A 13,144-nucleotide genomic window follows, 5' to 3' on the forward strand; every position below is an offset into this window, starting at 1 on the left:
TGTATTGTAATATTCTATTTTATTATATAATTATACTATTCCAAACACATTACAGTTTGGAATTTATTTGGCTAAGCCAAAATATACATAAATATTAACTAAAAAATAAAAACATACTTATGCTTTCTCTCATTCTGTTCCTTAGATCTGTCAAGCACATATAGAAAAAAATGTATTACACGTAATCCTGTTTCACTTTAATATTTATGAAATACAAACTTGAAAATCTTGAATGTTTTGAGAAAATTCATATTGGTAAATAAAACTTTTATTACATTTTATCATCATAAAGAAGTGTCACTTTTTATTAAAATTTCTGATCATCTAAATCTGTTTTTATTTTTTCCTTCCACCTCTTTCTTTCACTTGCACTGTGACAGTGGTTGATGGCAAGAGATTATAATATGCCAAAGTATTAGAATCTTTTATAAACATACCCTGTAAAGTAAGAAATCAATGATGAAATTTAATCTACACTACTTTCTAAAATATCTAAATTAATAAATTACCTCATATATCAACTTCTGTTTTCCTGGAGGCATGCCAGTTTCTTCATGTATTTTTGCTTTAATAACAGATACCTAGTAATATTTTAAAATTTTATTATTAAATATCCTCTATGAAAAGAGTAATTATGTATGTGACATACCATATCTGTAAGTGGCAAAGTTAGAGTTATGATTTGACCATTTAATTTCCAGTCTGCTTTTTCTGCTAATGTTGGCAATTGCACACAGAATGTCACTGGACTCTGCAAGAATTATTATAAATTTAATAAATTATATATATTGATAATAAATATATATTAGATTTGAATTGACTAAAAACAAAAAAGAACCTTGTTTTCTTTTAAGAAGTCTTCTTCAGGAATGAGATTCTCCTCAGTCTTCTGACGCTTAGTTGGGGGTTCTTCTTCTGCAGCCATTCCTGCTGCCATGGTGCTCAGCAATGATGGACCAGTGGGTTCATGCTGTGGAGGTGGTGGAGCAGGCATACCACCCATAGGTTGTCCAAATGGTGGAGCAGGACCCATTCCTGCACCAAGAGGTGGTTGTGGCATAGCTATTCCAAATATATTTTGTTTGTTCATAATAAGGCACAAACAATTGTTATAATAAAGTTTAACAAACATTTAAAACAATACATACCTATTATAGGTGGAGGTTGAATATGTGGTGGAGCAGCAGGAGCAAGAGGTGGCATCATCAAAGTTTGAGGAGGAGGCATTATGGGTTGGGGAGGTATTATTCCTGGAATTGGACCAGTTGGACGAGCTGCAACTGCTATGTGGTGTGGAGGAGCATGTGTTCTCTGAATGACTGTAGTACCAGGAAGAGTGGATGATGGAGGCATAGGGGGTGCTTTTACAACAGAGGCTGAAGTAGCTGGTAAAGGAGGTGCAGATGTTGTAGCATTTGATGCTATAGTAGCAGCAGAAATTATGTCACCTTGTTGAGATGGTTTAGAAGGTCCAATTCTTTCTTTCTCTTCATCTGGTCTATATTTAAAACACCATATTTAATTTAAAATATTTTGCAAATAAAAATTGGAGAAAAGATATTGAAATCTTTATATCATATTCATTGGTTTTTGAAGTATATTTGCATCATATATTTTTTTATGATTATACCATGATGAGGTTTATTCATTAATTTTTCTTTACAATGACTGTTTTAATTGTTAAATAGGGCCTTTAGGTTTCAAATCAATATAATTTTTCCTTTTATTAATATGTAATATTTAATAATGTTATAATTGATAAATAATCATTAATAAACTTATAATTCTTCTAAGTATGATTACATTATTGTCCAATATGCTGTTGTCAAATCATTTAGTTTTATAGACATTTATTACTAATTAGATTTCTAATATAAAATTTAATAAATCATATTTGTAAATATAAATATTTTACATATTTTGAACTTTTCTAATCATAAATTAAAAAATAACAATAATAAATTAAGTTTATTTTTTTTTTGTAAAATAAAATAAATATTTAAATCAGAATTTGAAATGAAAATACAGTTTGACATTTGAAGATTTTGCACATTATTTATGTAACATTTGACAACAGACTCCCATTAAACTTTTTATTATGGAAGTGGATAAACAAGATATATTGTAACTCAGAGAATGGATTCTTGCCAAATGGAGATGAATATAGTAATAATTTTCTTTTTAGAACTGATTTAGATTCTATTTATTGTTGTAATAATAAATATAATGCAATTTCTTTGGCTTCTATGGTCATAATAAAAATCAATATTATAATTAATTAAAATGTTGTTACAAACATCATCAACTCAAAACCAGATTTAACTGATTAAAGTCAAATGATGTGTGAAATTATTGGGCTAGTTTTTAGCCATGTTAATATTTACTAATTAATGTAGCCTAAAAATAGCTCAATAATTCAGCAGATTTTTGACTTTATTATTATGAATAATTCAATTTTTTAGAATTAGAATTAAAACAAACAACTTGAACATTGCAGTAATATGTCAATGACACAACAAAAATTTCACAATTACTTTCCATGTTCTTTCAAAACAATAATAAACAATTATATAAAATATATCACGAGAAAAATGTAACAGTGAACAAATTTAGAATATTTATAATATATAATTTTTTACATTACTTACAATAAACCTTTAATTTTATGAATCTGTTGAATTTGTTCCTCAATAGTAATATTTGCTCTGGCAGCACGTGTAGCAGCTTCCATACTTGCAGTGTGACCATCCCAAGTAACTTTTTCAGGTCGTCTCTTTTCTTCTTCACCAATCTGCATTTATTTGTTTATATTATAAATAAATATTTTATAAAAAAGGTTTGAATTTGCTCCTGATTGATTAACATATTGTAATTATATAGTTATAACTGTAGTACTTTAAATCCTTTTTATACTGTATTTAAAATATATTTTATGATAAAATAGCCATTTCTTGTTACCTTTTTACCAATAGCTGTTTCCTCATCTCCTGATCCAAAGATATCTGTACGTCTTTCAGCAAATTGTTTCAAGCTACTTTCAATTGCAGAACCTAAAAAATTTTTTTTATAAAATTAAAAAATAAACCGTAACTACAAAAATTAGAAATTACAGTTTTTATACCATTAATTTAGATCATTATAATTGCAATTAGTTCATATCTTAAATTAAAATAATGAATAAACTACAGATTTCATGATATTTAAGTTATGAATGAACAAGAAATCTGCAGTCCAATGTAAATTTGATGTATAAACTAAAAAATCTATATAGCCATTAATATACTGAACAAATTCTCATGTTATATTTTAAGGGAATATTTACATTAATTAAAAAACTAGATCAATTTAATTTCTGTAAATGCCAGCCTACCAACATTAATAGAACTGAAAGATATTTTTAATAATTCTAAAACTTTTGAATTAAAATATTTATCTTTAAATAAAAAATAAAATACTGTATTTCTATAATTTCAAATTCAAAAAATGAACACTTTAAAATATATGACATTTGGACAATTGAATTGTTTATTTAGTTATTTATTGCATATCATCATCTGCATAGTAATTATGTAATAAATAGAAAGATTAAATTACCTTGTGCATATACTTCTTCTTGTTGTATTTTTTCATTCACAGCTCTGTCTCTCTGCTCTACCCATCTTGGATCCAATAATCCTGTATAAAATTAGGCTGATATTAATTGTATTTGTATTTTACTCACATTAATTTTATATAAATTATAAAAACAAATAAAAGTTTCATTGCATTTACTCAAATTGAGTCTAAATTATTCTATTATGAGGTATATTAACATGGTGTGTACGTTATAATTGACGCACAGACGGGTATAAAGGAAGCGATCTAGAGAAAGCCCAAAATTTAATCGTAATTTTGTACGATGCGGCTGTTAGAAGGAATTGTTAGAGAAGAGTAAATTAATGACTGACAAATACCGGATGAACTAACCATCAATTGTCACTAGTTGCTATGAGTCATATCTACGAAAATCTCTTCATATATAGGGATCTATATTAAAGAATCATAGAATTCTAAAAGCATATAAATTCTTAAAATATTTTAAATTCTAGGATTTTATTTCTTTAACAAATCAAATACGGTTTGAGTTTACATGATTTATCGATTAAATAAGTATAAAATTCTAGAAAAACAAGCTCTTTTCAAGAGAGTAAATTCTCTTATTGAGTGCTTCTAAGTGACAAGCAGCTAAATAAATAAACCAATAACGTAGTTGGTTCATATGAAACGAATTATGCTATTGGCTTGCTTACTTAACTGCTTGTCACTTAGAAATACCTTCAAATCAAGTTTAGGAGCTAAAAATGAGTACTAAATTTTTTTAAAAAAATACAAAATTCATGGATTTTAGTTTTTAAAAAAATTGAATAAAATTCAAGTTTTAAATCTGAAATTTTAGGAAATTATACGTCGTTTTAAGAAGTCGAATTACCGATTTGATATGAGTTAAAACAATGAAATTAAATTATTAAAAAATGAAATTTTCTATAATTCATTTCTTCGAAAATTAGAAATGATTTAAATACCATTTTTAAATATTTAAGATTTATCAATTCCAGGAAAATAAACTTTTCAAAAAATCAAAAATATAAAAAACTCGATTCTAGAACGGACCAGAGAGAAGCATTTAAAAGAAAAAAATTTCTCTCCAGAAACAATCAATAAACACTAAATGAAGATATAAAAAATACATATTTAACTTTTCATCCGGAAGATAATTATTTAAAAATTTATAAATTCATACATAAAACATTACAAAATTATAATTTAATAATGAATGATACTTAAGAAGGAAGGAGAAGATGAGGAGGAGCAATCTCGAAACACGTCTCCTTTTTTTTCCTTTTTTTAAAATAATGAGTTATTACATTACCTAAATTACATTTTACTATTTTAAAGACGGTAAATTACTTTTTTAAAATGTATTTTAGCTAATTTAAATCGAGATACTCGCTCGCAGAAGCATTAATTTCAACAAGTTTTATATGCAAATTACCTAGAGGAGCTTGAATTTCTCGTAGTTTTATATAAAGCTTACATCACTTTGTAGTTTCCAGTTCTTTTGATACTTGTTTTCTTTTATCAGACGGTTCATAAACTTTAAGACCGAGTCCTTGCTATATATACAAGTTATGCTGTTTCTTATTCTCAAGTGTGAGGAAGGGAGAGGGAGAGAGAGCTCTTTCTGCTCTTGTAAAGTTCTCTTATATATTGTATTTATAGTCGGTGCTTTCAGAATCCCTGAATGTTTTTCTCGACATTCCAAAACAGTGTCTGCTCCTCTAGAATGACCGAATTTATTACTGAATCAGAAAAACCTCTTTTTATCATAGCACTGTTAAAGGTAAATATAAAAAGGGGGAGGGTAGGTCAACGGAATAAAACAGTAAATGTTACTTACACCTTAAACTTTCCTTAAAAAATAGTTTATATAATTAAATTTCTGAGTATAATCGAAGTAAATCTGTAGATTTTGATACTTTCTAAATCTCTGGATGTGTTTCTTAACAGCACAAAACAATGTCCCCATTGTAANTTCCATCAGGTTCAACTCTATGCATGATGTCATAAACAACATGGTTGAAGTGGAAAATTTGAATTGTTAGAATAAACACGATATTTCTATTAAGGTAAATGCAAGTGATATTTCAAATAAAAATAAAATTATAGTAAAAACTGCTTAGGTGACCACCCTCATTCTATGGGCACCTGTCAAAAATTGGCAAAAATTTCTGGCATGGAATAGTTTATACATAATGTCTTTGTATAAGTTATCTGTATTAAATGACCACCTGTATAACTCAACCACAGGCATCAATTTTTGGTCAGAAACGACAGACAACAACTGTAATAAGTGACCATTTCTGTGAATATATCTGGTCAAATTCAAACCCACTTCAGGCACTTCTCCCACTCTTGAAATTAGATGGAGGTGTTAATGAATTAATCTAACTACAAAGGAAATTCATTTTAGTTTGTTCAAAAATGTTTGAAAAATGAAAGAAATGCAAAGTGCTGTTGTTAGAAGAATATGTTAAAGTTATTAGAGAAAGTGAACATGGTTTATCACAATGGCAATTAGCAGCAAAGTTTAACATTGGAAAAATGCAAATTCTCAAAATTTTGCAACAGAAGTCAATATTGGAAGAATGAGAAACCAATGGAAACAAGGATAGCAAATGAAAAAGAAAGCAGCCAAACAAAGAGATAAACAAATTGGTATGGGAGTAGTTTCAAAAAGCAAGTGCTAAATGGATTCCTTTGAGTAGACCAATCATTCAGGCAAAAGTATATGAATTTGCAGAAAAATTAAGCATTTTGTCATTTTGCGCCAGCAATGGATGGCTGGAAAGTTTCCAGAAGCATCATAACATTGTTTATTGCATCTTGTATGGTGAAAGTGGTGATGTTGATCAAGTTAGAATGATTGTATGATCAATGTAGAAGATTGGAAACAGCATGTTCTTTTGATGATAGATGGATACGATTTGTGTGATGTCTATAACACAGACGAAATAGGACTTTTTTCATACCATTCCAGATAAAACTTTAATCAAAAAGGGCAAAAGTCACTTCGACCTAGATGCTTTAAAGGTATTAACATTGCAACTTTGGGCATGACCTGGAAAGCAAACTCCAGAGCTTGGATGACAGCAGATATTTTTCAAGAATAGTTAGAAAAATTAAATGAAAAAAATGAGAAACCAAAATTGGAAAATTTTACTTTTTCTGGATAATGCCACCTGCCATCCCCCAAGATTTCACTTTCAAATGTTGAATTGAAATTTCTTCTGCCCAACACTATGAGCCACCTTCAACCAATAGATCAGGACATAATCTGGGAGTTTAAGATGCTATACAGAATAAACTTGTAAAATTTTTGCTTGTTCAGATGGAAAGTGCTGAAAATGCAATACAATTTGCTAAACAACTGACCATTTTGGATGCAGTTAAATGGATTAAAAATGCCTGGAAGGAAGTAAATTCTGAAATGATCAGCAAATGTTTTAGAAGGTGTTTCTTTTTTCATGATGCTGCAGATACTCCTGATGCTGAATACATTTAGAAATGGAATTTCAAGAGCTTTGTACTGCTGCACAAATTAATGACACTGTAACTACTGAAGATGTTCAATGCTTTGAAGATCTGGATGATGACTTAAAGGATCAATTTATGGTTAGGGAAAAGACTAATCTATGACCGTCAGAAACAACAAAAGACAATGACAACAACGATGATGATAACGGAGAACCAAGTGATGATTGTATTGAACCTTTTCCACTGTCAGAGACGCTTTTCACAATTTCAAGATTGAAAGCAAAGTTTATCAATCTTGAAAGACCTGACTTTTGGAAAGCATAGATTTAATTGAAAACAAACTTGAGGAAGTCATCCAAAAGCAAAAGTTAACACAGGTTAGACAGACTAAGGAATTTTTTAATAAAGCACATTTAGATATTGTCTAACCTGTACATGTAAATTTAGTTTATTAAATTCTTTGTTCTAAATTGCTCTAAAATTGTGTTGTATTTTACACAATTTTAAATACAGGTACAGTACATGCACCTACATACTAGAGTACATATTATATCCTTACTGTCAATTTATTGAACTGTAGACCTACAGTATTTTCCTTAGGGGTATAAAATATTGTACACGATACAATTAAAGTTGATCTCATCATTTGATAAAATTTTTTATTAGTTTTTTTTTTAAGCTCATAATACAGTATATGTACGATAAATAGTTTCTGTATCAACCTACTTTATTTCCATGATATTTTTAGAAAAATAATATCCATAATAATATTGTTATGGATTGGTTAATAAATAATCAATAATAATATTGTTTTTTGAATATTTGCATGCAAATATTCAAAAAACAATAAACACATAACCACAAAAATCAGTTTTACAGGCAACCTTCCTTTTTTGATTGTGCATTGTCATTGGTGTAATGAAATCGTATTATGAGAAGAAATGATAATATTGTTTTATTATTAATTAATAATTTTTCTTATTGTACTTAAGAAAATATTAAATATTTTAAAAAAATACAGTATTTTTGAAGTTAAAATAAGATTAAACTAATAAAAACTAAAACCATATGATGCACTTCTATATTAATGAAGTAATACACATAACTGAGGAGTGAACGAAGAGAACTAAGTTCAATTAATTAAGTCAGAAAAAAGAAAGTGTGCATTATAATTGAGAAAATGCAAATACTGTATTAATCTTTAAAATACTGGTATTAATGATTTTCGAGTGATATATTGACACAATCCTACAGTTTTCAAGCTATTAAGAAACAACTGGAGTTATGACTGGAAATCGGCATCAGGGATCTATTCTATACCATTACATGATCAGTGTTTTAATTCGGATCTTGTCTACATGGGCGCAACAATGCGCAACTTGCAACAACATATAAAAGAGCATAAATATATGATTAATAAGAAACTTGACAACACCATGCTACTGGCTTACGCAACACAACACGACATTCAAGTCCATTGGAATCGGACGGAAATAATTAAACCTACGACAAATTTACATACAATGAAATATCTGGAAAAATTAGAGATCTTTAAGGCACACAGGAAAACTGGTTGCATCAACCATAGATATGCGGACTCTTTACCTACCACATGGCAATCCTTTTACAAGAATTAATGACTTTATTTATTCTTATTTTTGTTAAGGGACATTTTTTCGGTTTAATTTATATTTTTCGTTTATTTTATCAGCAAAGCTACTTTTCCGTTATTTATATTTTAATTTCGTATTTACATTCTTTTTTGTGTTCGATTTATTCTATGTTATGGTAACTGAAGAAGATCGTTAAGAAATGATTGAAAACGTTTTTACTTTATTAATTTTTATTAGCTGGGTTATTAAAGGTGTGTTTTATTCATAGTATTAAATGTCTTATAATATCATGACGACTCCTGTTAACTGAGTTATCCAATAAGAATAAAATACCAACATAGCTCTATTGTTGAAACAATTCGCTTATTTTTTCTCACCTCAAGTTTTACTTAGTAGAAATTAGATGCCACAGATAATGATTTTACCGAATACTGAATATTCAGCTATGCTCTCGGCCAAAGTGCCGAATATTCAGCGGCTGAATGTTCGGAAAATTATGTATACATTTCATGGGTGACAGGTTACAACCTGTCTCATTGCAGTGGGTGCAGTAGTGACACTGCGGGTGCATTTGTTTCATTTGCAAATAGATCATGTCACAACATGCATTATTTGTTCATTGTTACGTCAAATTGTGTTACTAATAGTTCTTATTACTAAAAAATATCACTGTTTGTTCACCAAAAGCTTTATAAAATGACACCATTTAATAAAAACTTGTCTATTTGAGAATATTATGAGATTTGTAGTGAAGATAATAAACTGGCTGTGTGTTTGCTGTGTAACAACAAGATCTCGCGTGGTGGAGAAGAAAAGAAAGCAAATAAGTAAAATCTTATTACGTATTAATTAAGTGAAACAATTTTAGTCATATTTAGTATTTAGTGCTTGTAATTTTTTATTTCTTGTTTTTTTTTTGCTCTGTACTTTATTTCATATGTAGTATTTCGTTGATAAACTTGATATAAACAAGTCCTATTTTTAAGTATACATTTTATTTATTATCTTTAAAATTCAGAGGATTAAGTGAAGACAGAATAATACAATTTTAAGCTAGTACTGTTTGGGAATTCCCTTCTTTGGTGTCAGATATTGTGTTCTTTTTTTTTTTACAGCTACAACTTCTTTGAAAAACCACCTTAAAAGCAAACATGCTGAGCAGTACACTACATTAATTGTTGCTCCCTTGGCAAGTGACAGCAAAAATGATGGTACTCTTGCTTCTACCGATTTCAAGATACTGGCAGTACCAGGTATGTCAGAAAAGAAACAGTTAACTCTGAAGGAAACAACTAAAAAGAAATTATTATGGGATATTAATGATCCAAAATCAATAAAATATCATTATTTAATCAGTGAAATGATTGCCTTAGACAATGAACCATTATCACTTGTTGAACGAGTCGGCTTTAAAAGGCTTATGGAAAAGGTAGTATCTCAATACAAAAAAAATACCTGGTCGCACTTACATAACCAAGAAAATTATTCCTGATATATATAATAGAATTTGCTCTAAAATTGAAGCTAGTATTTCGCAAGCAACAGCAGTATCAGTGACATCTGATATGTGGACATGTCAGCACAATAACCAGAGTTTCTTGAGTTTCACTGCGCATTGAATATCTCCAGAGTTTACTCTTGAACAAGGTGTTTTAGTGATGAAGCCATTTGCTGGCTCACATACTGGTACCAATATCACAAAAGAACTCAATGTTATTGCAGAAAGATGGAATATTCCTCATAGCAAGATACACTTGTCCATGACAGTGGAGCCAATATGATAAAAGGTGTATGAGACACAGAATATAATTCTGCCAATTGTTTTATTCATTCACTGCAATGAGCTGTTGAGGAATTGCTAAAGTCTCAAACGGAAATAAAACAGATGGTAGTTGCTGCAAGACAAATTGTTACCCATTTTAACCACTCTGGTATAGCACAAGGAAAGCTGAAATGCATTTGCCAAGAACTTAACTTGCCAAACCACCAACTAGTACAAGATGTAAGCACATGCTGGAATTCTGCATATTATTTAATGGAACGATTATTATAACAAAAGCAAGCTGTTTCTTTGTACAAGAGTCTTTAAATAATTTAACATCTTCTCAGTGGGAGCTAATGGAACAATGTATCAAACTCCTCAAACCATTCGAAAAGATTACAAAAATAACCAGCTCAGGTATTTCCTGCATCTCTGATGTGATTCCAAATGTTGTCACATTGTTGAAATACCTGGGGAAGGAAGAGACTGCAGATAGAACACCAAATTTATTGAGAATGAGATCTTCACTACAAATTGAGCATGAAACACGGTTCAACTTTGATGAGAATGACAAATATCTGGTTACCACTTTTCTTGACCTGCGTTTCAAAACCAGTTTCCTGGGATTAGTTCAAACGCAAAGAGCAAAACAAAAAATTCTTTTAGAAGCTCTGAAAATTAGTTATGATGAGTNTGGCAAGTGACAGCGAAAATGATGGTACTCTTGCTTCTACCGATTCCAAGATACTGGCAGTACCAGATATGTCAGAAAAAAAAACAGTTAACTCTGAAGGAAACAACTAAAAAGAAATTATTATGGGATATTAATGATCCGAAATCAATAAAATATCATTATTTAATCGGTGAAATGATTGCCTTAGACAACGAACCATTATCACTTGTTGAATGAGTCGGCTTTAAAAGGCTTATAGAAAAGGTAGTACCCCAATACAAAAAAATACCTGGTTGCACTTACATAACCAAGAAAATTATTCCTGATATATATAATAGAATTTGCTCTAAAATTGAAGCTAGTATTTTGCGAGCAACAGCAGTATCAGTGACATCTGATATGTCGACATGTCAGCACAATAACCAGAGTTTCTTGAATTTCACTGCGCATTGAATATCTCCAAAGTTTACTCTTGAACAAGGTGTTTTAGTGATGAAGCCATTTGCTGGCTCACATACTGGTACCAATATTGCAAAAGAACTCAATGCTATTGCAGAAAGATGGAATATTCCTCATAGCAAGATTCACTTGTCCATGACAGTGGAGCCAATATGATAAAAGGTGTATGAGACTGCCAATTGTTTTATTCATTTACTGCAATGAGCTGTTGAGGAATTGCTAAAGTCTCAAACGGAAATAAAACAGATGGTAGTTGCTGCAAGACAAATTGTTACCCATTTTAACCACTCTGGTATAGCACAAGAAAAGCTGAAATGCATTCGCCAAGAACTTAACTTGCCAAACCACCAACTAGTACAAGATATAAGCACATGCTGGAATTCTACATATTATTTAATGGAACGATTATTATAACAAAAGCAAGCTGTTTCTTTGTACAAGAGTCTTTAAATAATTTAACATCTTCTCAGTGGGGGCTAATGGAACAATGTATCAAACTCCTCAAACCATTTGAAAATATTACGAAAATAACCAGCTCAGGTATTTCCTGCATCTCTGAAGTGATTCCACATGTTGTCACATTGTTGAAATACCTGGGGAAGGAAGAGACTGCAGATAGAACACCAAATTTATTGAGAATGAGATCTTCACTACAAATTGAGCATGAAACACGGTTCAACTTTGATGAGAATGACAAATATCTGGTTACCACTTTTCTTGACCTGCGTTTCAAAACCAGTTTCCTGGGATTAGTTCAAACGCAAAGAGCAAAACAAAAAATTCTTTTAGAAGCTCTGAAAATTAGTTGTGATGAGTTTACTAGTAACGATGATGATTCTTCTCCACTTTGCAAGAAAAGAAATATCAATGAAAATGATAAAACAACTGAAATACACGACAGTTTCTGGAACTGTTTTGAGGAAGTCGCTACAGAAAATATGCAAAATGATGAGAATGTGGAGAAGAAAAGTGCTATTGCAAATGAGATTGGTTTTTATATGAAAACTGTTCACCTAGATCAGACGGCAGACCTTTACAAGTAGTGGTCAGCAAATGCAAAACTGTATTCAAGCCTGACAGAATTCACTAAGATTTGTCTATTGTTCCCTGGCAGTAGTGTATAGTGAGAAGCTATTTTCAGAAGCAACTATAGTTTATGAGGAAAAGCGCAATCGTTTGTTATCAACAAATGCTGAAAAAATTGTTTTCATTTATCACAACTTACCACTGATAGATTTTAAGTATTAAATGTAATAATTTGTGATTAAAATAAATACGTTTTTGAGTAATATGTGCATTTTTTTTTTCATGATTTGGTATTCGGTATTTGGCCGAATACCGAATATTAAAAAAAGTAGCCGAATAGGCCGAATACCGAATAGTAGCCGAATATTCGTGGCATCTCTAGTAAAAATACTCCTATAATTCGGTAAAACGTCATCGGGCAGCCGAACTACTTTCCGCCGTCCAGTGCCACGCTACAGAGAGTTTAGGCGGGTAAATTGAGTTTACTATCGTCTGTACAGTATTATATATAAATTAGGTACCGAATCTACGGTGGAA

General features: G+C 30.2%; 1 protein-coding gene across 1 annotated transcript in view; it reads right to left on the reverse strand.

Annotated features, from left to right (window-relative positions):
* Positions 1–13,144, reverse strand: part of LOC111618657 (splicing factor 3A subunit 1-like) — a 25,513-nt gene continuing 12,369 nt past the window's right edge. The window contains exons 13-20 of the mRNA XM_023360212.1: positions 3,595–3,675; positions 2,959–3,050; positions 2,649–2,791; positions 1,149–1,498; positions 839–1,062; positions 650–751; positions 510–581; positions 1–438 (exon numbers count right to left, since the gene is read on the reverse strand). Coding sequence (XP_023215980.1) covers positions 337–438; positions 510–581; positions 650–751; positions 839–1,062; positions 1,149–1,498; positions 2,649–2,791; positions 2,959–3,050; positions 3,595–3,675 — 1,166 coding nt within the window. The 3' untranslated portion in view covers positions 1–336. The remainder of the gene's footprint in view (positions 439–509; positions 582–649; positions 752–838; positions 1,063–1,148; positions 1,499–2,648; positions 2,792–2,958; positions 3,051–3,594; positions 3,676–13,144) is intronic.

This window comes from Centruroides sculpturatus, unplaced genomic scaffold (genome assembly GCF_000671375.1).
Source record: "Centruroides sculpturatus isolate CEXI.00-Female unplaced genomic scaffold, Cexi_2.0 scaffold116, whole genome shotgun sequence".
Lineage (NCBI taxonomy): Eukaryota > Metazoa > Arthropoda > Arachnida > Scorpiones > Buthidae > Centruroides > Centruroides sculpturatus.